This window comes from Abrus precatorius, unplaced genomic scaffold, assembly GCF_003935025.1.
Source record: "Abrus precatorius isolate BTA unplaced genomic scaffold, Abrus_2018 Scaffold8, whole genome shotgun sequence".
Taxonomy (NCBI): Eukaryota; Viridiplantae; Streptophyta; class Magnoliopsida; order Fabales; family Fabaceae; genus Abrus; species Abrus precatorius.
Window position 1 is genome coordinate 38,287,976 of NW_020874428.1, and position 22,817 is coordinate 38,310,792.

Sequence of the window (22,817 nt, forward strand, 5' to 3'; positions counted from 1 at the left end):
AAATAACACGTGTTTCTATTTATTTGTCGAAAAAATCTTATTTTTATTAATTTATAAATATAAAAGTTTGAGGCTGCACTCAAAATATATTCTTATATGTGAGAGAACATGGTTCAACTGGAAAGTTGTTCATCATATACTGTTGGATATATTATTAAAAGAAATTAGGGGATAAGATTTAATATCGAAAAATAGGCTTAAGATAGTTAGTATCTATATAATTAAAATGGTTAAGATGCTCATATACTTACAAAATATTGAAAATCAACGGTAAAAGAGGTACATATTATGTATTATTTGATAAGATGATTAGTATATAACGAGTGATATTTTATTATTATTTATTGTCTTAAAGTTTTAGAGTGATGTGATGAGTTGTTAATGATTTAGTGAACACTTTCTTTTATGACCTTTAGTATATCTGACTGAGTAGTGAGAAACATAATATATAAGAATTGTAAATATATATTATGTTATTTTAAAATATATATTAAAATATTTTATCAAGAAATTAATAATAGTAATTTTTTAGTCTCATATTTTTATAATTCATTTCAAAAAAATTTATATTTCGTGTACAATATTTTTAGATTTAAATTAATAGTGCACCATTCAACTCCACGTGTTAAAGCTTATCCTCAAATTAAGTTTCTCACGTACTGTCAGAAGGAGGAAATAACAATTATTTTTTGTTTAACTGCTTCATAACAATATTTAAAAAACTTATTAGAGTATTAGAGATCAAGGTCTAATTTGAATAAGTTTAACGTTTGCACTTCATCTTAAAAAAAATAGTTAAAAAAAATTAAAATATAAAAGATCACAAATTAATTTAAATTAACTTTTAGTTTTTAAAGTATTTATTAAAAAAAGTCCATAACTAAGCTCAATTCACCCTTTTTCCACGTTAAAACGCACCTTCTTAGAGAAACCAAGGAAAAGGAGGTATTGATGCATAGCTTCCTTGTAACTTGGTTGGTGGTTTTCATTGTCGAAGTCTCTGATTGGTGCCACATAACATGAATGAGTTGGAGGCAAGGAATATTAAATAAGAAAGATGTTATAATTTGAAGACTATTCTCGTCGGAACATTTTCAAATTTGTACACACTTACATGTACATAAATATGCTGTCCATTCGTTATCCATATTATTTTTCACTTTAGACTCATTTTATCTAAATTGCATGGGCAGCATGGCCGACGCATTTTATTAATATCTATACATTATTAACAAAATCCCACTTTACTATTGCAGCTCAATAACATTTCATTACTGAATAAAATTCATTTTTATAATTCGATTGTTTTAGGGCATATAACATTGTACAAAATAAAAATATTCATGTTCACTTTAGAGTTAATTTAAATAACTGCTAATAATAAAATTGTATTAAAAGTACTTATTATAGTTTAATGTAATAAATATATAATTTTAATTCTTAAATATTTAAACTGAACTTTTATCGTTAAAATTAATAAAAAAATCACTAACAATATTTTTTTATTAAAAATTTATAAAATATTTAATAACATTAATAGATTAAATTATATAATTTTGAATGAAATGTTCTATATAATTTTTTTTAGTGTATATGCATGTTTCCAAATCGATTATAATTTTGTCCCATGCGTGAACGAAGAAACTAACTAACTAACTAACTAACTAACTAACTCAATAACCGGTATTCTAAATCTCAATTCTTAACATCCATAACCATAACACACATTTTTGTTCCTAAGACTTGCTTCCATTACCCTTTCAGTTTCCTCTGGATTCATACTCTGACACCGCCATGGATCCCAACCCAGGAACCTTCCCCATTCTCTCCTACGTCATGTCCCGTATCCCTTCCTTCGGTCCCAGAACTCCCACCGCCACCGCCACCGCATCCCATTCTCAATTCGACATCGAACAACCGCAACCCTCGGACCCTTCTTCTTCAATCGTAGGCCAAATGCCGCATCTGGCGGACCCTAAAATGTTGGCGTCCATGACCCGGGCCATCTCCGATGTCGCCCAGGCCCGATCCGTTCTCAAGCTGATCGGAACCCGGCCCACCCACGAGGACGTGGACGATGCGAAGGCCAAGCTGGTGGACCTAGAAGCCCATCTGTCCCGTCAACTGGAGGAGATCGTGGGCCTCCCCAGGCCCCCCGAGATCGACATCCCCCAGTGGCGGGCCCACCTAGCAGACAGAGAGAAGCAGTGCAGGGATGCCTCGGAGAAAGAGAAACGCCTTCTCAAGTCGCTGATTCAGCTGGACGAGATGCACGACTCTTACGAGAAACTCCTCAAAGACGCGGAGAAGCGCTTGGTGAAGATTTACGAGGACGAGGGTGAAAACGACAACGACAATGTTGGTAACGAAGTGAACGAACAAGTGGAAGGAATACTGGAAGCAGCCACTGGGAATGGGGTGGAGCGAGTGAATCTTTCAGGGAAACGCCTGAAGATTCTGCCTGAGGCATTTGGCCGCATTCCTGCATTGGTCGTGCTCGATGTCTCCACCAATCAACTCTCGGTATTTACGCAATCTTTTCATCATCACTTCTCCATTGTCTGCGTTCCATAACATGCTTCTTTGCTGCATAACAGGTCATTCCCGACTCTATATCTGGATTGCAAAATCTTGAAGACCTTAATATCTCTTCCAATCAATTGGAGTCACTTCCAGATTCAATTGGCTTGTTGCAGAAGTTGAAATTCCTCAATGTCTCTGGAAACAAGCTCACTGCCCTTCCCGATTCCATCAGTCAGTGCAGGTACGCGCCACAACGATACATACATTTTATATGTTTAAAAACTTTAAAATTGTTCACGTATTTTAGAAAATATCTACTCACAATGTAATGTGCATTCAAACTAGGAATGTCTTAACTACAATTGATCGAACCATTTTTGTATTAAATGAGCAGGTCATTGGTGGAGCTAAATGCAAGCTTTAACGGTCTCTCATATTTGCCAACAAACATTGGATTTGAATTGGGGAATTTACAGAAGCTCATGATTCAGTTGAACAAGATTCGATCTCTTCCCTCATCTATTTGTGAGATGAAATCTTTGCGCTATCTGGATGCTCACTTTAATGAGCTGCATGGGCTTCCTATTGCAATTGGGAAATTGACTAGTCTTGAAGTTATCAACTTGAGCAGTAACTTCAGTGACCTTCAAGAACTTCCGGAGACGTTTGGTGATCTGATTAGCCTAAGGGAATTGGATCTCAGCAACAACCAAATTCATGCGCTTCCTGATACATTTGGTCGCCTTCATAATTTGACCAAGCTAAACTTGGAGCAAAATCCTCTTGAGGTGCCACCTGTGGAGATTGTAAATCAAGGGGTCCAAGCCATAAAGAGTTTCATGGCCCAGAGGTGGATTGATATATTGGCAGAGGAAGAAAGGAAAAGCACTCATGAATTGCAAGAACAAGGAGAAAATGGGTGGTTAACTAGAAGCACCTCTTGGTTGAAGAACGTTTCTGGAAATGTTACTGAGTATATTGGAACGACCATGATGTCCCCCAGAAGTCCCAAAGATGCCTATCTCGATCAGCAGCTATGAAGATGAAGATTATAATATTGATATTATTTGCTGCCAATCAGCTATTCCCTGTTCACCCTTTTTTCGTTGCTGCTCGCTACTGCATAGTACCTAACGGAGGGTGGATTCTAAGGTTATTTCCCTTTTGCTATTAAGAACAGCAGTTTTGTTTAGAGGCAATAGGTAAATGAGACAGAATTTACTATTTTATATTATTTATTTTGCTCCAATCCTATGTTATTTTATACAATTTGATCCAAATAAACCCAAACTTTTAGTTTGAACATTTTTTCACGGATCATTTGCAATTTTTTTTAGCAATGATTGTACATACAAATAACTACTGAACATCCTTGCTGTATGCTCGCTCTGGGCCTGCCCCTAGATTCTTTTGGTATATCAAATTATAACAGGAAAAACTACTGCTCTATTGACTTGAATTTCACCACATCCAATGGGAATGAAGAATCACGAGCCAAAGACAACATACAGAAATTCTAAATATTATAAGGAACTCAAGTCGATGGAACCATTTTAAATTTAGGGTTTTAAGTAGGGGCGAAGGCAAAGAGGAAATTAATATGAGATTGGATACGTATGGACTATTGCATGGTGTATAAGTGCATCATGTCAATTCAATCTCATACCAGACATTAATTAGTATTTTCTTCTCTTTCCTGTGTCCCGAATCAGATACCATTTTAAGAAAGAAAAAATCTCCAAATTTAAATAACACTTGTAAATAAGCGACGAATGGAAGTTTGAACCCAACTACTCTTGCATGTATCTTGTGTGGCTTACTCCTATTACCCTTTTGAGTCTCAGGTTCTTCTGTAATGTAGGATTGCAAAATGTTCAATGCAAACAGCGAAAAAATTGATCGTGACACAGTCTCCTACTGTCCTTGATACTTCGATTTTAGAAAAAGAGTTTATATGCGTACACTCTGGTCTACCAATCTTTACAATAAGGTAAAAAACATTTACTTTCTACTTCCATTCATTTCCTCTGAATCTATTTAAAATTAGTATGTTGTCTTCCAACTTAAGGATCAAATTCAATTTTATTCTCTAACTTTATTTTAATCTTCTAATTTTTTAAAATGTTTCCAGTTAGTCTTTTTCTATTAACAATGTTAATTTCAGTAATATTTTTTTTGTCTTCTATCACTGGTTTATCTAAAAAATATTAATAAAAAAAAATGGTACAAGGATTTAAAATTACTTAGAAAACTTCCTCTTACCTATATATATGGTAATCGTAGCATATAAAGCAAAATTGATAGAGTTGATAAGGTCTTGTAATGTTAACATTTTTATTTTTCAAATTTAGATACCACTTTTCTCGTATTCTAAGTAGGATTTCTTTCTATAATTATTTCCTATATCATTTTTATTCTTGGTGATATTAAAAAAATATAACATTTTATTTGGTTGAAATTTATTCATTACCTAAATCAAATTCTTTAACTTTAAATTAAATAATCCTTTAATAAAGATTGAAACACTTGTAATATCTTCTAATAATTCTTTAACTTGTAATTTTATTTTTTGAAATGTAAAATACATATATAGTAAAAAATGTTATATATTATTTGTTGAAAATATTTTATACTGTGTTTAGATTAAATATTGTAATAAAAAAAATTTCAATAAAATATTTTATTTTTTTGATAACTGATAAATTTTGTTTACTATATATGCTTATTAAATTTATGCCTCTAAATTTAATCAACAGCTATTCACTAAATAATCAAACAATAAATATGCTAATAAGGTTGAGTACTGTGACGTTATTTATCAAAACAAACTGCTCGCAATATATTTGAGTCATTATATGATAAATTAGATATTGGTTAAATATATGTATTGTGCCCAATATTTTATTGAATTTGAAAGGAGTAATATCAATTTGTATAATTGTGTTAATCTAGTACATAATCTATGAAGTAACAGAGAAAAAAAACTAGATCTATTGTATTAAATTGAACAAATTAGAAAAAAATATCGGTAGTCAATAAATCACATAATCAAATTAACAATGTTTATTATTGCAATATGGCATTACCCTTTTTTCTTCGTGTGCGCTACTTGGTATCTACAACATCATTAAGGAAACAAAAACAATAAAACAATATCTCATGCGAGCAGGTAAAATAATGGAACATATCTCTCATAATGGTAAAATTATGTAATAGCATCACAATTAATTGAGACAATATACCTACATGATTCCTATATTTAAGAACGTATGCAATAATATCCCATGTAATAAGCAACACTATTATAACTAGATTTTTTCTCTCTCACTGTTCTTTAATGCTACATATACTAGATAGCAATAAAATAACGTTAACCAGATATGGCTCAGAACTAATAATTGTAAGATTATAGTTCATTATAGTGCTCGTTTTCTCCCTTAATATATCAATTCCAGATTTTTTTGTCCTTCTATGGGAGTTTTTGAATCCAGTAACGCGGTTTAATCCTAATATTGGGCTGGAAGGATCTGAAACTCTGACAGAGAAATATTCGATAGGGATTGAAATTTGAAAGCCACTTTAGGTGTACAAAACCTTTTTCTCATTCCCTCAATATAACACCATTCGTGTGCCATATTCATTAAATTACTAAAAAAAACCACAGCTACCATAGCTAACCACCTCCCCATGTGCTGCACATGCCAACCATAATATTTAACATAGTTCATCAATCATAGACAAACTCACAAATAACACCATTATTAATTGCTATTTGGTGTTATTATTTATTACCCTCTTCTTCGGATTCTGCGTGTGAGAGCCTTCAAAAGTATGACCAAGATTACCATCATTAATGTAACGTTGTTGGTTTTCTTAACGGCGTGTTGTTCTGTCTATGTGTTATGCGATCCGAAAGTTGAAGGATTGGGTATGGCAGTGGCGGTAGCCCTTGTTGGAGTGGGTGTCGCTGTCATTGTTGCAGTAGCGATGATAGCGGCTTTCCGAGCGACGGTGTTGACGTGGATCACGGTGTTGGTGCTGTTGAACATTGCAGGGAACCGTCGCAGGGTTTTGGTTCAACGAGGAAGGCGAATTACGCTTGATGTGGCATGGTGTTTGGTCAGCGTTATATTCAGATCACAGAAGGGTCTCTGCGCTCTGGCTTGTGCTGCCTTTGTGAGCTTGTTGGCCTCTTATCGATGAATGGAGTGAGTGACTTTGTTGATAAGTTCAGATTAGTTTCTTCAAGGTGATTGAGTCCACAGTCTTTATGGGTTTCGGCATCAATTGATTATGATTGGGGAAAAAGACCTTGCTGTAGAGTAATATATTTGGAGTAATTTAGGAAAGGAAAAATGATATGTTTAGTTCTGACTTTTAGTTGTAAGAAACATCTTTTGCTCGCGATTTAAAGAAAATAGTATGTAATTGACACCATGTTTGGATTTTGAAAGGGAAAATCCGAAATGTTTTGCGTTTTTTTCTTCTTATTGTTGGTTCTGCACCTTGTTCGGGGACCGGAGCCCGGGTTTATGCTTTATATAGAAGCCTTTCGGGTACTGAAATTGTGGGGAATCGTTATATCGTTTGGAAGGTAAGCATGAATGATTAATACAGTTGTATTATTTAGAGCCGATTTGTTGTTCTCTTCATACTGAGTTTACATAATTTCTGAGATTGAAAATCATATTGTAACTATTCTCACTAAATTTCGTTTTTGAAATTATACAAAGATCCTCTTAAATATTAAAATTTTATACAAATAATATTACATGCAAAACATTTTCCTTATTAATACTTTCTATTTGTAGGTTTTGCAATAAGTAGACTCCCTGTAAGAGTCTATATCCATTAAAAAAGTTAATAATTAAGACTATTATTGTTAGGGGTGGACAAGCAACTGACACTTGAAGTTTAATCAAGAAATTCAAAAAGTCGAAGAAAAAGAGTGGCCAATTTCGGTCAGAGATGAGGTGAGATTGAGGTAAAAAAACTAGTTAATGGTGGTTTGATTCAGACGGACATGGGTGAACGAAAAGAACTCGTCGGTATCTGAAAGAGTAACTTTGAGTTTCTCATTTCACTTTTCCTTTTCACCTTTATTGTTCATCTAGCTCCGTGGACGACAAGTGTAGAGGTTTAACGACTTGCTATGGTTGTTGCATGTCATGGTGGCCATTGCAAGTAGTGGTTCGCCGGCAATAGCTTATCTGAGTTCTGGAGAAGTTTCATCTTCGGTGACAATGCTCTATCTTGATCTTTCATACCTGCCTTAATCTTATTCACTTATCAAACGGAAGCGACTCATATTGGAAGGGGATCAAATTGCTTTGGTTTCAAACTTTTGAAGCCGAACTCACATAAACTCGACCAGACCCAATCCCTTATTAAAATTAATAATTTAGACGGTTGTAGTCATTTGAATATTTATTTGTTTATTTTCTATTTAATGGTTATAACTTACTTTACTCTCTAACCTTCAATTAAGTATTTTTACCGAGTTCCATTAAAATGGAATAAATAGGATATGAATATGGTATCATAATATATGTTTATATTTATATTTTAAAAAATTATTAGTACTCATACTCGTTTTTATTTTTGTATGAGTAACAATTTTAATCTCTCTTTTTTATACATTTGTATATCTATATTTTTTTATACTCGTCCTGTTACGTAGAAGTTTTTAAAATACATAAAACTTTTTCTTACCACTCCAAAATATTTTCATTTTTCAAAGAAAATATCTAAATGTTTTATTATACTCTAAGAATAGAGTGTAATTGTAAGTGGTGATTTTGTAACTTTATTTATAAGATTTTATTTTATTTTATCATTAGAATTGTTATTACACCATATAAATTGATTGAATTTATTTTGATTTTATTGTAAAAAACAGTGATAATAGTTAAAATGGTACAAATCATGGAAAAAAAAGTTGCAAAAATGAGGAAAAAAATGGTGAAATTGGTAAAATATTCGGAGTACATTTAATACAAATTTCAACATGTCATATGCTCTTTATGTAACACTCTTTGTTAAAAGTGTGCTCAATCTCAACATGTCTCTACTTAGAGTATTCTCTATAAATGTGTGCTAAATTAAGAAGAACCTGTGTTTAACAAAGACTAATCCTTTACTAAACTAAACATAACCTATATTTATGCACTGTCTTATCTTTTGCATATTTTACTTTATACGAATTATTTCTCTCTTTTTAGAACCTCTCTACATACAAAAATTCTAAGTCTTTCATTTTAAACTCCTCCACTATTCACATGTACCTCATCTTCTTCTCTCATTCCAATCGTTGCTTTCATAGGATCTTTAAGAAGTGACGTTCCTGTCATAGAGTTGTGCTTCGTCAGAGTAGATAACCATGAAATATCAATCAATATCCATATACTATTATTGATCCACTAGCAATATATAACTTATCATTATTTATGACAATATAGTAATGTCATGAAAATATACTTATCATCTATGTCATAAAGAGAGATATTACTAGCATTTGTTTTAGAAATTATTTTTAATGTTATTCCACTTAAACAATTTAATATCTCATGTAATTAAAAACACGTCAACACATCTTTGACTTGTATTTGCTATAACTTAAAACTAATTTTTTCTTCACATTTTTCTATATCAAATTTCACAATACTTGAAAAACTTAACTTTCTAGTGAAGTAGAAACAATTGTAAATGGTGCACTAAGTAAGTTCCTAAGAAAAAGAAGTAGGTTATAATGGACACACTTAAATATCTAGTCTTTATTTGTTAAAATCTTTAAAGAAATAACACTTTCATAATATCATTTTTTTTTCATGTGAAAAATTAGATATATTATAAACGTATAGGACATTAATAATGCAATATTTCACCAAACTATGAACTCTTAACATGACTCTTATGAAAATCAATAGATTCTCTTTTCAAATAGAGAATTAAAAAAAATACAAGAATTAATATACAAATTTTAAGAATAAAAATAAAAATAAAAAATAACAATAATTTTCTAAAGACGACCACAAAAAAAAAAACTATATAAAAAATTTTAACACAAACTTTTCTCTTAATTATTTCACAAACCTCAGTGTGCACATACTCCTTAAGCAAATATCTTATATCTTACAATACTTTAAAATAAAATATAAATAAAAAAATAAAATACAAACTTATTCAACTAATGCAATTTTAAAGAAAACCACATCAATATATAATTTTATATTCTCTTTATCTAAACAAACTTAGGTGGTGTGTAAAATGTGTGTATTTTCAAGTTGATATGGAGATCGAGAGGGCCACAAAAGAACTCACTAATTCTTATGAAAAATAAATTGTGATATTTAGACTCTTAAATCATTCTTTTAGTTGTAACTACTTAAAACAATTTTTTCTATTAGTTTTTTTTTTTTTTGGTTGTACGTTCGGTTGCTCTACTCTATAGAGCTTATAAATATGTAGAGAAAGAAATAGAATGTGTGAGATTCTCTCTCAAGTAAAAATAAGCAAGTTTCTTTCAGTTCTTATTTTTTTACGTTTTTTCTGAGTTATTATTAAATGTCGAACCTAACAATTGGTGCCATCTATAGGAAAGAACGAAAGAAAGACTTGTAAGTTTTACTGATGATCACCAGGTTTGACATTGAGAAGTTTTTCGACAATAATGACTTCGGTTTATGGAAGATCAAGATGGAGGTTATCTTGATATAGCAAGGGTGTGCTGAAGCTTTGAAGGGTGAGTCGAACATGCCTGCATCTCTGTTTCAGAATGAGAAGATGGACATGATCAACAAAGCCAGGAGCGCCATAATCCTGTGTCTTGGAGATAAGGCACTTAGGGAAGTCGCTAAGGAGAAGACCGCTGCATCGACGTGGTTGAAATTAGAGTCATTATATATGACAAAATCTCCGGCACATAGACTATGTCTGAAACAACAACTGTACTTGTTCAAGATGAGTGAATCAAGAACGATGGTGGAGCAGCTAGCAAATTTCAACAAGATTATGCATGATCTGGAGAATATCGAGGTAAAGCTTGAGGATGAAGACAAGGCTTTACTTCTTCTCAACGCCTTGCCCAAGACGTTTGAGCATTTCAAGGACACTTTGCTGTTTAGGAAGGAACAAACCATTACCCTAGAGGAGGTTCAAACCTCAATACGGACTAAGGAGTTGTGAAAATTTCAAGAGTCGAAGGGAGAAGATAGTGGGTTGAGTCTTAATGTATCAAAGTCGAGCGATAACAAGAAAAAGAAAAATAAGGGGAAGAAGTTGAAGTAACCATCTGACGATAAAGCAAACAACAAATGCTTTAATTGTCACAAGAAGGGTCACTTAATTGCCGATTATCCAGAGCCGAAGAAAGAATGGGGTGAGCGATCCTGTGGTAAGAAGGAAACTGCTGATGTTGCTATAGCGTCTGACAATTATGAGTCTGCTGAAGTGTTGGTGGCATCTGAGTCTGATACACAAAGGAGTTGGGTCATGGACTCAGGGTGCACCTATCATATGTGCCCAGTAAAGGAGTTCTTCGAGACCTTGGAGCTGAAGGGAGGAGGAATAGTTCTCCTTGAGAACAATAAAGCCTGTAAGGTGCAAGGCATGGGGACGATCAGACTAAAAATGTTTGATAACCGGGAGATGTTGTTACAAGAAGTGAGGTATGTTCCAGAGCTCAAAAGAAATCTTTTGTCTATGGGTATGTTTGATCTCAAAAGGAGTGATGAAGATTTAGAAGGGAGCGTCTACAGTTGCCAAGGGGGTAAAGAAGAATGACCTGTACCTATTGGAGGGATCTACAGTAATCGCACATGCGTCTGTTGCTAGCCAGACGATGCAAGACAAGACGAAACTGTGGCATTTGAGGTTGGGACATATAAGCGAGAGAGGTTTTGTGGAGTTGAACAAGCAGAAGCTGCTTGAAGATGATAGAATGGAAGAGCTGGAGTTCTGTGATCATTGCATACTAGGTAAGTCTTATAGATTGAAGTTTGAGACTGGTAAACATGTATACGCGCATGCGTCTGTTGCTAGCCAGACGATGCAAGACAAGACGAAACTGTGGCATTTGAGGCTGAGACATATAAGCGAGAGAGGTTTGGTGGAGTTGAACAAGCAGAAGCCGCTTGGAGATGATAGAATGGAAAAGCTGGAGTTTTGTGGTCATTGCATAATGGGTAAGTCTTATAGATTGAAGTTTGAGACCAGCATGTATCCAGTAGACCATTTGAGTATGCTCACGCGGACTTGTGGGGTCTAATGAGAACAAAGACTTATGGATGAGTGTCATACTTCCTCTTTATCATAGATGATTACTCACAGTGAGTGTGGATTTATGATCTGAAAAGCAAGGATGAAACTTTTCAGAGATTTAAGGAGTGACACACCATGGTAGGTAATCAATTGGAAACCAAATTGAAGGTGCTGAGGACGGATAATGGGCTAGAGTTCATCTCTGAGCAGTTCAATAAGTTTTGTAGAACAGAAGGAATAAGGAGGCATAAGACAATTTCAGGTACACCACAACAGAATAGTCTGACTGAGAGGATGAACATAACCATTTTGGAAAGAGTGAGGCTGCACTTCGTCAGAGATGTTGTTGAGTCTGGGGAGGTCAGGATCGAAAAGATAGCTTCTGAGGATAATCCTGCAGATGTGTTTACAAAGTCCTTGCTAAAGTCAAAGTTCAAACATTGTTTGGAACTCATCAATTTTTTCATTTGAGGAAGAAGAACTTCCATGATTTAGAGTCTAGGTAGAGAATTGTGATGTTTAGACTCTTAAATCATTCTTTTAGTTGTAACTACTTAAAACATTTTTTTCTGTTAGTTTTTGTGTGTGGTTGTACGTTCGATTGCTCTATTTTATAGAGCTTATAAATATGTAGAGAAAGAAATATAATGTGTGAGATTCTCTCTCAAGTAAATACAAGCAAGTTTCTTTCAGTTCTTGTTCTTTTATGTTTTTTCTGAGTTACTGTTAAACGTCGAACCTAACATAAACCATGAGGCTTCGCTTACCAATGAGGTGTGCTTATGCGAAGGAACTTGACAAATGAACCACCTTGCCCTCTATGCCTTGAAGCCAACGAGTCCGTATGGCATTGTTTTAAAGGATTCCATTCACACATTTGCAGTTTGAAAAGAGATTAGTTCCTAGTCAATTTCATCATTTGTTCTGGAGCTTGGACAGGCAGAGGTGGGTGGATCATAATATTTCATTGCCTATGGATCGCTATAATGTGCAAGAGTGGAGCTCGATATTTGGCATGGCTTGTCATTGTCTTTCGTTTGGGAGGAATAAATTTATTTTTGAAGGCGCTGCTTTTTTCTTGGTTGCCACGTTAAACCAAATTTGGAATAATGTGAAGGAGATCTCAATGGTTTTTCATATGGCGAAATATTCAAATATCTTAGTAGTAGTAGCTCAATCATCATTAATAGTTGCCCAAATGTTCGATGGTCTTCTTCTCTTGAGAATTGGGTCAAGCTCAATTGTGATAATTCAATTTGGCATGATGGTGCAGCGTGCAGGGGAGTTCTTCGTGACCATAGGAGGCCTTTTATTTGGGTGTAAAAAACCGATTCTTCTACTGCAGTGAGGCTTGTAAATAATGGTTGTAACTATCATCATCTTTCCCATGCGCTTGTTCAAGCTATAGCTTAGGACATTCTCTGTTTGGACCTTCATCATGTTTTTCATGAGGCTAATAGTGTTGCAGATGCTTTAACAAATTACTGGCATAAACTAGATGTTAAAATTAAGATATATGATGATGTTCTGAACATTTTATAGCTTGTTATTTTCTTTGATTTGTCCTTCTCTTTGTACATGAGAAGTAGGTAATTTTTTAGCCTCTCTCATAAAAAAAAAAAAAAAAAAAAAAACCTCATTACTTAGTAAAATTTTTACAATAAGAATCTATTTTTAATAGTTTCAAAATATTAGAGACTAAATTTCAATAAAATATTTTATAAGAATTAAGTGCAACTTTTCTAAAAAAATAAAAACACAGTTAATCTTGATTATTAATATTTAATTAAAAAATTGACACTATATCATAATAATATTATTTTAAAATAATTTAATTAAATTGAATTTTTATCATTTTAATGTAATTTTTTTTGGTAGTTATATAGTTAAATAATTTTTTTAAAATTATTAATTTAAAATAATTTTATTATATTTATATAGTTATTTAAAATTATAAAATTTATTCTTTAATTATCAAATTATATATTTTTAAAAATAAAATATCTATATTAAATAGCAAAGCATATTTATAAATGACAAGAGGGGATATTAATATTTTCATCATATATTATAGTTATGATTATTATCATCATTACTATTACGGTTTCATGAAGGGATAAGATCCGTGGACGGGTCCCACGGTTAACTTTGCGAAGAAGTATATGAATTTGGAAAAAAAAAAGTCAGAAAGAAAATTTCTTGTTGGCAAAGTCACCAGAGTATATATGTTACTCTCCGCCTCACGTAGCGCTTAAAGCGGCTAACGGGTACGCTAACGCTAGCGAGACTCAAATTTCAATTTCAAAGAAAAAGCCTCGTTTCCGATTAGGGTTAGGGTTCAGTGCTTCCCTTTGTCCGAGAGCTATGGATTCTGCTTTAGTGATCAAGGTTCTGCTAATAAGTTCCCTTCTTTACACTTAATTTTGTTTGAATTTTCGGCTTCAAAGTAATTTTTTTATTATTATTACTTCTGTTGTGTTATGTATACTGCGTTTAGTTCTATTGATATTGCTCGGAGGAAATCAAAATAATTTGGTTTTGGTTCGTGAGATTTTGCAAGCTGATTTAGAGTTTGAAGTCTTATAGTCATTATTTTGATTTCATTTCGCTGTCGATTTTGTTAGAATCGCGTTAAGCGATGATCGCCGTGTATCCCTTTCAAATATCGCCCATAATTTTGTTGTTTTGATGATCGGAGCACAGAATTATAGTTATATACCTATCATTTGTAGTGAGTTTTGAAAAGACGAACGGGACTGAAATCCCCACCGATGCTTGTTCGGTTTCGGTATGAATGGTTTGTTTTTGCCCAGAAAACAATTTTAGCGTGGGTTTCATGAAAATCAATTCATTCCTAGCAGTTGTTTGACGTGTCATGGTTGATTTATTTTTGCTTGCTATGAGTACCGTAACTCATTAAAATTATTCATTTTTATGAATTTCTACTTGTAGTAAAATTTTTGTTCCTACTAGAAGATTTTATAGATAGCAATTAATTCAGTTTACTGGGGTTTTAATGGTATTAACGGTATATGTTAGATTATTGTATCATGGATCTTGTTGGTCAAATATATGATCATACATTTTAATGTTGCTGGTAATCTTTTAAGGGGTTTGCTAAACAAGTGCCTTGGGAAACTAGTTTAGAAATTCATAAATAGTAAGTTTTTATTGGAAATTAGATTGGTGATACATTAGAAATCACTAGGAGTGTGTGTTGTTACACTTTCATGTAAATTTGTTCTCTTTTGATTCCTTCAGCATTTGCCATCTTTTAATATAACACGTCATTTGTGGAGACCTATAGCCTTTTCATGGAATTTCATTAAAAATTATAATACAAGACTTTGCTGATAAATAATTTCTTGTGCTTTTTAACATCTCATAGCTGTGCTTCATTTTTGTTAGCCTAAATAAGCAGTTCTATAATCATAAATTTTTGCTTTCTGCATCATTTCCTTTTGTACAGGTGAAATATGGAGATACCCTCAGGCGCTTCAGTGCTCATGTGGACGAGAATAATCAACTGGATCTTGACATGATTGGGTTGAGGGCCAAGATATGTTCTATCTTCAATTTCACTGCTGATGCAAATCTAATTCTGAGATATGTTGATGAAGATGGCGACTTAGTGACTCTGGTGGATAATGAAGATTTACGTGATGTTATGAGGCAGCAATTGAAGTACTTGAAAATTGATGTGCATGTGAGCAATGACATTGGTGGTCAATCAAATACTGGGTCTAGTGGAAGTGCCACGCCCTCAAAATCTCCTCCTGTCTTAAACTCATTTCTGGTTAGAGATTCTTTAGTACCATATCCTCTGCCAGAGCCAGTACGTGAGGCTCTTTCTAAATTATCACTTCCAAAAGCTGCATCATCAAGTCCTGTGGTTGCAAATCTTGCCGAGGCAATTCCAAAAATGGGACAAGCTGTTCTAAATTCTCTTTTCCAGCCTCACAATGCAGCTGGTACAAGGCCAAAAACTGGTGTTCCTGAAGAATCTATCTCTTCTGAAGCAAGAGGTTCTCAGTCTCCTCATGTGGACTCAGCTTCCAATGCCAGTGTCCACACTGATAGTTCCACACCCTTAAGATCGCCTGTTCCAGATCCATTTCTGAGTGGAAATGCTGTTAAAGTTGACGAATCAGATGGTGTGAGAAAACCACTACGCCAGTTTGTTTCCAATGTATCACGTTCAAATGCAGAACTTTCAGGTCAAACATCTAGTATTTATGCTAATTTTATTTCCAAAATGGGACAACCTGTTTCAAATTCTCATTTCCAGCCTCATGTTGCAGCCAATCCTAGCTCAAGAAATGGCATCTCTGAAGAATCCATCACTTCTGAAGCAAGTCTGCAACCTCCATATGTGAACCCAGCTTCCAATGCCAGTGTCCAGAGTGATCGTGCCACCCTCTTGAGATCTGCTGCTCCAGATCCTTTTCTGAGCAGAAATGCTGTTAAAGTTGAACACTCTGTGCCTGAGCCAGTACAGGAGTTTTGGTCCAAATTATTATCACATTCAAGAGATACATCTGCTATTCAGCCTGGTGTTAATCTTGCTGATTTTATTTCCCTAGTGGGAGAAACTGTTCTAAATTCTTATTGGCAGCCTAATGTTGCAGCTGGCCCTAGCTCAAAAAATGGTGTTCCTGAAGAACCTGTCACTTCTGAAGCAAGAGGTCCACAGTCTCCATCTGTAGACTTGGCTTCCAATGCCAATCAACAAGTGGAGGCTGGAAATGTAATTAGAGGTGTAACAACAGGTGCAAGAGTTGCCTCTGTTGATCTCAATATCCTTCCATGTGATCCCTCTTCATCTCAGAACACACATGCAAGTAGAGATCCACTTTCATCTGCAGTCCCTGGTGATGGCAACATGGGTAAAATGTCTACTGATGATAGTTTTCTTGGAAAGGGTGACAGTAGTGGGGCGTCCTCAAGTTCTGCAGGTCCTATTAACAGCTCAACCCAAACTCGTGCATTGAGTCCTGGTGCTTTCATTGAGTGTCCATTTTCTGGGACATATCCTATTAATTCTGGGAGACCAACTCTTGGAAACCTTCGACTTCCCTCATTTAAAAGAAGCCATAGTCACACTGAGGCAACGACTGGTATGTTCCATAAGGGGGTCCGCTGTGATGGCTGTGGAGTCTATCCAATAACTGGACCCCGTTTCAAATCCAAAGTGTAAGTACTGTGTATTGTTTGGGTATTTTCAAATGGCTTTCAGAGATGTTTCCATAATTTTTTTGGTCCTTCATGCAGAAAGCAAAATTATGACCTCTGCAACATTTGCTTCAATGAAATGGGTAATGAGACTGATTATATCAGAATGGACCGCCCTGCATCTGTTCGTGTCCCTCGATGTGTATATGAATATCCATTAAACCTTGTAATCTCCTTTCAACAATATTTTCTTTTCTTTTCACCGGGTGTCACTCCCTGCAAATATTTACCCCTTTTTCTTTTATGGTGCAGCCAACATTACCGCCACATATTTTTAAAAAAGGTGCAATTTCAAAGCATGCAAGGCAAAAGCTAGATAGTCGGTTCATTTTGGATGTTAATGTTATAGATGGTACAATGATGGCTCCATCTACTGCATTTACAAAGATCTGGCGGATGCGCAATAATGGCACTATAGTGTGGCCCAAGGGAACTCAGCTTGTCTGGATTGGAGGGCACAAGTTTAGTGACTCTCATTCAGTTGACTTGGAGGTTTGTTAACTATTCATTTTGTAGTTTTAATATTTTCTGCAAGGATTATTAGCTTTTCTATAGGTTTGTTTTACTTGCTATAAAAATCTGTGGTATGCTAGTCGTTTGAATGCTCTATCTGATTAAACATCCTAGGTTCCCGAGGATGGTGTGCCTGTGGAGAAGGAACTTGACATTGCAGTTGACTTTACTGCACCTCAGTTACCGGGTCGATACGTATCGTACTGGAGGATGGCATCTCCATCTGGACATAAATTTGGCCAACGTGTTTGGGTCCTTATACAGGTAAAAACGAGAGAGCTGCATATTTCTTTTCCATTCATATGGACACTAGATGTTATTTTTAATGTTTAATAATATCTCACTCTCTTGTACTATCATGCACACAGGTTGATGCCTCTCTCAAGGACTCATTTTATGATAGCTCTCAAGGTCTGAACTTGAATATCCCCCTTGACGTAAATGACTCTAAAGGGCCTCAGGTTATAGATATCAATGTCCAACCTGCTGAGGATGATATTTTTCTTCAAACCCACAATCCTAATGCTCCCATTGAACCTGGGAATCAAGTGGTTGACAAGGAACCAAGGCTGGAGCTGGAAAAAGAATTCCCTATAAATGAAGCTACATTTGTTGGCCCTGCTGCGTCATCCCCTGCAACCTCTGTGGCACCTTCATCTTTTTCGTATCCTATTATTGATTTGTCTGAAACAGCCCCGACTGTTCCCTCTAACCAGCAATCCTCAACTGTGGATGTGCCTTCGTCGTCTATGGGGGTTGGTGGCATTAATTCTGTGGAGGAAACTCTACTTAAAGAGCTTGAGGAGATGGGTTTTAAGCAGGTTGATTTGAACAAAGAGATCTTGAGGATGAATGAGTATGATTTGGAGCAATCAGTAGATGATCTCTGTGGTGTTTCTGAGTGGGACCCTATGCTTGAAGAGTTACGTGAGATGGTAAGTTGTTTTCCGCAATGTTTTTTTATTTGATTTGGTTCTATCCTTTACGATCATGCCTTTGCTTCAACTGTGGTTTGACATCCTAATTTTCCCTTCTAATATTCCCTCCCTCCCAAACTTATCGAATCAAATAATAAAAATCCCCCACCCTCCCTTTTCATTCCCCTCCTCCGATCAAACAATATGTTTTTGTTCAACTGGATGCTGTTTTGGTTAGTGATGAGGAGGTATGTATGCAGGGTTTCCGTGACAATGAGATGAATAAGAGGCTGCTGAAGAAAAACAATGGAAGCATCAAGCGTGTTGTTATGGATTTAATCAACGGAGAGTAGGTTTAGTTGAAATGTCAGCTAATAGTAAATGTAAAGGTGGCAAAACTTGTGCTCCTAGGATGACAATCGCCAGGCATTCTGCATAATTATCTAATTTCTTAACTCGATCTTGTATTGTGGTGATATTGTCATCGCAATTGAACTATTTGATCGATCTTATGTTGGATTTAAGTATGTATGAACTGATGACTATGCTAAATCGTTTTGGTTATTTATTATATATATATATATATATATATATATATATATCATTATATTGCTAAATCGTTTTGGTTATTTATAGTTCAAATCCTCGTCATTTTGATTTGAAATAGTGTTTTTTTCTTCTACTGTTTCTTGCGTTGAATGTGTTTATATTTTCACATTCTCTCCTGTTGTGGGGTAGTAGTTGGTGGTGACCCCTGAAAAGGATAGAGACGGTAGATGGTTACTTATTTATTAATTTTTAGCAAGCCTTGTACACTTTCTGCTGTTCACAACAATTTATACATTATGTGTACTTTTTAACAGATGATTGGTGTAATTTCGTTCCCTGATTGTTCGGCTTCAGAAAATATTGTTTTCATTCTATCTTCTGTTTTTAAAGATTTCCACAAAAAACACAACATAATATTTTTATATTTTTAATGTTTCTTGTATAAGTTTCAAAAAATAAAAAAAAATGAATATAAGGTGATAAATTTGTATTTAAATGTGAAAAATGAAAACAGAAAATTTTTCTAGAAATCAAACTGGTCCTAAAACTATCAAGTTGGATATTTATTTATTTCCATCACAATAGCTTCACACCAGTGTCACCGTCTTCTCACAATTCATTTTGTCGTCTTTGAAGATGTGGGAATTTTAGTCTTTATGGTTAACAGTAGTAGTGTGGAATAAATGCAAATATAAAAGCAGAATACCAGGACAGAGTCTCCTTCCATTTCTTATCCATATTTTTTGTTACCGTGTTGGTTTATTTAACCATGGCTTTTAGCTTGCTGCTATCTTAAGATTGGACTAAATATTTAGTTTTTTTAATAATTTTTTAAGTCTTTAAAATTATTATTTTTAATCTAATATAATTCACAATAAAACACTTTAATTCATTTAAGTTTAAAAAAAAAATTATTATTGTTGTTTTCCGTTGTTCTCTCGGAAATCGTAACCAAATGTTGTGTTAGAAAATTCAAGAGGAAAAATATTGAGTAATTCCAAAGTTGAACACGAGAGTTCTATATCGTTGTTTGATGCTAATAGTTAAGCAAATCTTAATAGCGTGTGTTCGAAGCCATCTTAATATTTGTGCCCTTGATACAATCAGTATTAACGACAAACATTACGTGAAATTGTGTTATATGACATGGAGACTTCTATACGTCATAGAGAATACTCGAAATGGAAGAAGCATACATGCTGATATCTCAGAACTGTATCACAATATGAAAAGATTAAATAAAATCCTTATGATAAATGATGTACCGTTCTTGGGTGAGTTGTGTTGTGTCCGCTGTCTAACTAAACATTCGTCCCTATTACTATATACAATCTTGTAGCTAGATTTCTATGCTCTTAGTTGGATGGAATCATGATAGTGTTAACAAGAATAGGCCAGAAGAATTTTAAAGGAATTGGTGAGCTGACATCCAAATTATAAAGTTGTAGAAAAAGAATTTCTCCACTGAGACAACTTTCTACTTGTTTGGTCCAAAATATTTGTCTCTCTACTGTGCAGCCACTTTCTATTATTCACATGTCAATTCTGGCCGTATATCAGAACTATATCTATTCTCTTTTTCATTACAGTATTAGAGATTATTTACCCCATTTTTAGGTACATCGTTAACTCCAATTTTCTAGTCTACCTTCTCCCCCTTGCATTGCCATGGAATTAGATTCCTTTGAGGAATGGAATCTAAATTACAGGTTGAATTCGACAAATATCCAAGGAACTAGATTCCAGATAATCACTTTAAGAATAAAATAAAGCCCGCTACACTTGCCATTTTGCCTATAAATTGTAGCATGTGCCAATAGGTTAGTCGTGTGATTGTGCTTATACCTGTTCTTGTGAGCAAAACCAACATAGAGCAATGCTGCCTTCTCGGGACTACCATGCCCACATATCAAAAGTTCAAAGGGCACAGAGTTTTCTCCCTGATGTCCCTCGGTACCCCAATTTTCACCAAGCCTTAAACAACCAACACAACCCACAGAATAATGACAGGATTGAAGAGGAAGAGTATGAGCAAACCACCAATAGTGGGGTTGGTGAAATCTTCTACAAAAAAACAGTGGATGCTGAAAGGGATCAATACTACAACCCCAGGAAGAACAGGGGTCGCTTTGAATTGCAAAAGTGGAAGACCTATAGGCCATGATGTTACAAAGAGTAACCTAATACCTCAAAGTCAGCATTATGCTTGTGTTAAATAAATGTCTGCATAACCAGCCGTGTTATGTTTGTTGCTTAACCGGAGAGTGCTTTTTATATATGTAGTACATTAATACCTATAAATTTCCCATGTATGAACTATTAATGAAGCATATACATCAATATATCTGCAACTATTTTGTAGAACTTGGACAACATTACACACAACAAAAAGTTAATAAATAATAAATTTTCATTGTAAATTATAATTTAATATTATTAAATTATATAATTTTAAGCAAAATTTTATTATTTATGAATCTTTTTTTTTTTTTTTGTTATATGCAATGTTGTAGAGATTAGAAAAATCATTTAATAAAAACATGCCATGTTTTATTATTCTTTATTTCTACTTCTTGTGCCTTGTGAGTGTCAATAGTCAATATCCTTATACATCCTTCACATGGAACAAAATCAAACCGAATGCTTATTAGACAAAAACAAAAATCTGTCATTAAGTAAATTCAGGATGCATGTTGAAAAAATTAAGAGTAAATGAAAGTGGTGAAGGTGGGTGTTTTAATAAAAGAAAATGAAAGTCATGTATTATTTTCGTGTGGAATTTTGGGGGCATTAAATCGCCTAGAAGACATAAAATTGAACAGATTCCTGAGGCTATTCTTACTCTCAGGCTTACGCCTTAGTTGGATAGAAGTGGAACCATAAAAGTCATCAAAAGGGTTATCTAAAGCCAACAAGCCAGTCTCTAATCTTCTGGACACAGTGACAAGCTCATAGGAGTCCCAGAGTGACTGCTTAAAATCCCAATGAGTGTCCCAAGAAGATGATGGAGGCTTTCTCAGTGCTTCAAGCATAAACCTTGAAGGTTTGCCTTTGAAATTTCTTCGATGTACGTCAAATTCAGACATGGGCTTGGAAGAGCCTGAGTGGCTGTACCAGGCCTGTGCAACGGCTTTCAAAACTTCGAAGTCTTGGTGATGTTGATGGAGTTCTACCCTATTCATCTTCATGGCACTGAGAAAGTGTTGTCTTCATGAGGCCATGGTCGTGTTACTTTCGACTTTCAAGGAAAATCATGGCCTCACAGTTGACATATGGAAAGGGATAAGCCGAGACAGACAACATTTTTTTTTTCTGGTTAATAATGGGAATGGCATTTAGAATTTGTCTTTGTTGTCCTAATTTTTGTGACTATGAGTTTAACTGCCCATTTGGCAATCGCCAACGTGGAATATCTTCAGCCCATTTGGTAAAATATGTACAAATAAAAATGTTTTACGTTAGAATGCATCTAAATTTACATTTATTTCAGTGTTACTAATTATAGTTTTTATTTAAAATTTATTTTATATATTTTTAACATATTTCTAACATAATTATTTATTTAAACACATTTTCAATTAAGACATGATAAACAAAATTCAAGATAAAATGTATTTTTTTAACTTAATTGATAATATTTTTTTATTAAAGAACACATTTTAAGTACAATTTCTGAAGTATTTTTTATATAATTGTTTAATTAAAATTAAAATTTCACCTAACATATGCAAACTTCAAATGCCAACAAAATATTGAGGTATAACTTTAATTTGAATAGGAAAATAAGACTAAAAGTACTTAGAAAATTGAAACTAAGTTTTAACT

The 22,817-nt window shown here is 34.2% G+C and overlaps 4 protein-coding genes across 6 annotated transcripts; 3 read left to right on the top strand and 1 right to left on the bottom strand.

The window, feature by feature from the left end:
* Positions 1 to 1,794: 1,794 nt before the first annotated feature.
* On the top strand, positions 1,795 to 3,563 carry LOC113848436 (plant intracellular Ras-group-related LRR protein 9-like). Its single transcript, XM_027477944.1, has 3 exons — positions 1,795 to 2,523; positions 2,598 to 2,764; positions 2,918 to 3,563. The coding sequence occupies exons 1-3, from the start codon at positions 1,795 to 1,797 to the stop codon at positions 3,561 to 3,563; spliced, it is 1,542 nt and encodes a 513-aa protein (XP_027333745.1).
* A 7,799-nt stretch (positions 3,564 to 11,362) lies between these two features.
* LOC113874851 (uncharacterized mitochondrial protein AtMg00300-like) lies at positions 11,363 to 11,788 on the top strand. The gene has a single exon (XM_027513065.1). The coding sequence runs from the start codon at positions 11,363 to 11,365 to the stop codon at positions 11,786 to 11,788; it is 426 nt and encodes a 141-aa protein (XP_027368866.1).
* Positions 11,789 to 13,972: 2,184 nt separating this feature from the next.
* Positions 13,973 to 19,017, top strand: LOC113846619 (protein NBR1 homolog). 3 transcript variants are annotated; one of them, XM_027475093.1, is made up of 8 exons: positions 13,973 to 14,169; positions 15,251 to 15,998; positions 16,083 to 16,974; positions 17,053 to 17,179; positions 17,266 to 17,505; positions 17,641 to 17,790; positions 17,895 to 18,461; positions 18,704 to 19,017. In XM_027475093.1, exons 1-8 carry the CDS (start codon positions 14,146 to 14,148, stop codon positions 18,794 to 18,796), a joined length of 2,841 nt encoding a protein of 946 aa, XP_027330894.1. In that variant the 5' UTR covers positions 13,973 to 14,145; the 3' UTR covers positions 18,797 to 19,017. The 3 variants fall into 3 exon arrangements, with proteins under 3 accessions (XP_027330894.1, XP_027330893.1, XP_027330895.1); XM_027475094.1 differs by having other exon boundaries at positions 14,068 to 14,169; positions 17,895 to 18,448; positions 18,704 to 18,990; XM_027475092.1 differs by having other exon boundaries at positions 15,251 to 16,974; positions 18,704 to 19,013.
* A 2,525-nt stretch (positions 19,018 to 21,542) lies between these two features.
* Positions 21,543 to 22,365, bottom strand: LOC113847952. The gene has a single exon (XM_027477287.1). It carries the CDS (start codon positions 22,178 to 22,180, stop codon positions 21,749 to 21,751), a length of 432 nt encoding a protein of 143 aa, XP_027333088.1. The 5' UTR covers positions 22,181 to 22,365; the 3' UTR covers positions 21,543 to 21,748.
* Between the last annotated feature and the right edge of the window lie 452 nt (positions 22,366 to 22,817).

Coding starts and splice junctions, on each gene's coding strand:
- LOC113846619 (XM_027475092.1), top strand. CDS start 14,146: ATGGATTCTGCTTTAGTGATCAAG. Junction 14,170..15,250: donor ATTCTGCTTTAGTGATCAAG/GTTCTGCTAATA, acceptor CCTTTTGTACAG/GTGAAATATGGAGATACCCT. Junction 17,180..17,265: donor ATGAATATCCATTAAACCTT/GTAATCTCCTTT, acceptor TTTATGGTGCAG/CCAACATTACCGCCACATAT.
- LOC113848436 (XM_027477944.1), top strand. CDS start 1,795: ATGGATCCCAACCCAGGAACCTTCCCCATTCTCTCCTACGTCATGTCC. Junction 2,524..2,597: donor TCTCCACCAATCAACTCTCG/GTATTTACGCAA, acceptor GCTGCATAACAG/GTCATTCCCGACTCTATATC. Junction 2,765..2,917: donor GATTCCATCAGTCAGTGCAG/GTACGCGCCACA, acceptor TTAAATGAGCAG/GTCATTGGTGGAGCTAAATG.
- LOC113874851 (XM_027513065.1), top strand. CDS start 11,363: ATGCAAGACAAGACGAAACTGTGGCATTTGAGGTTGGGACATATAAGC.
- LOC113847952 (XM_027477287.1), bottom strand. CDS start 22,180: ATGAAGATGAATAGGGTAGAACTCCATCAACATCACCAAGACTTCGAA.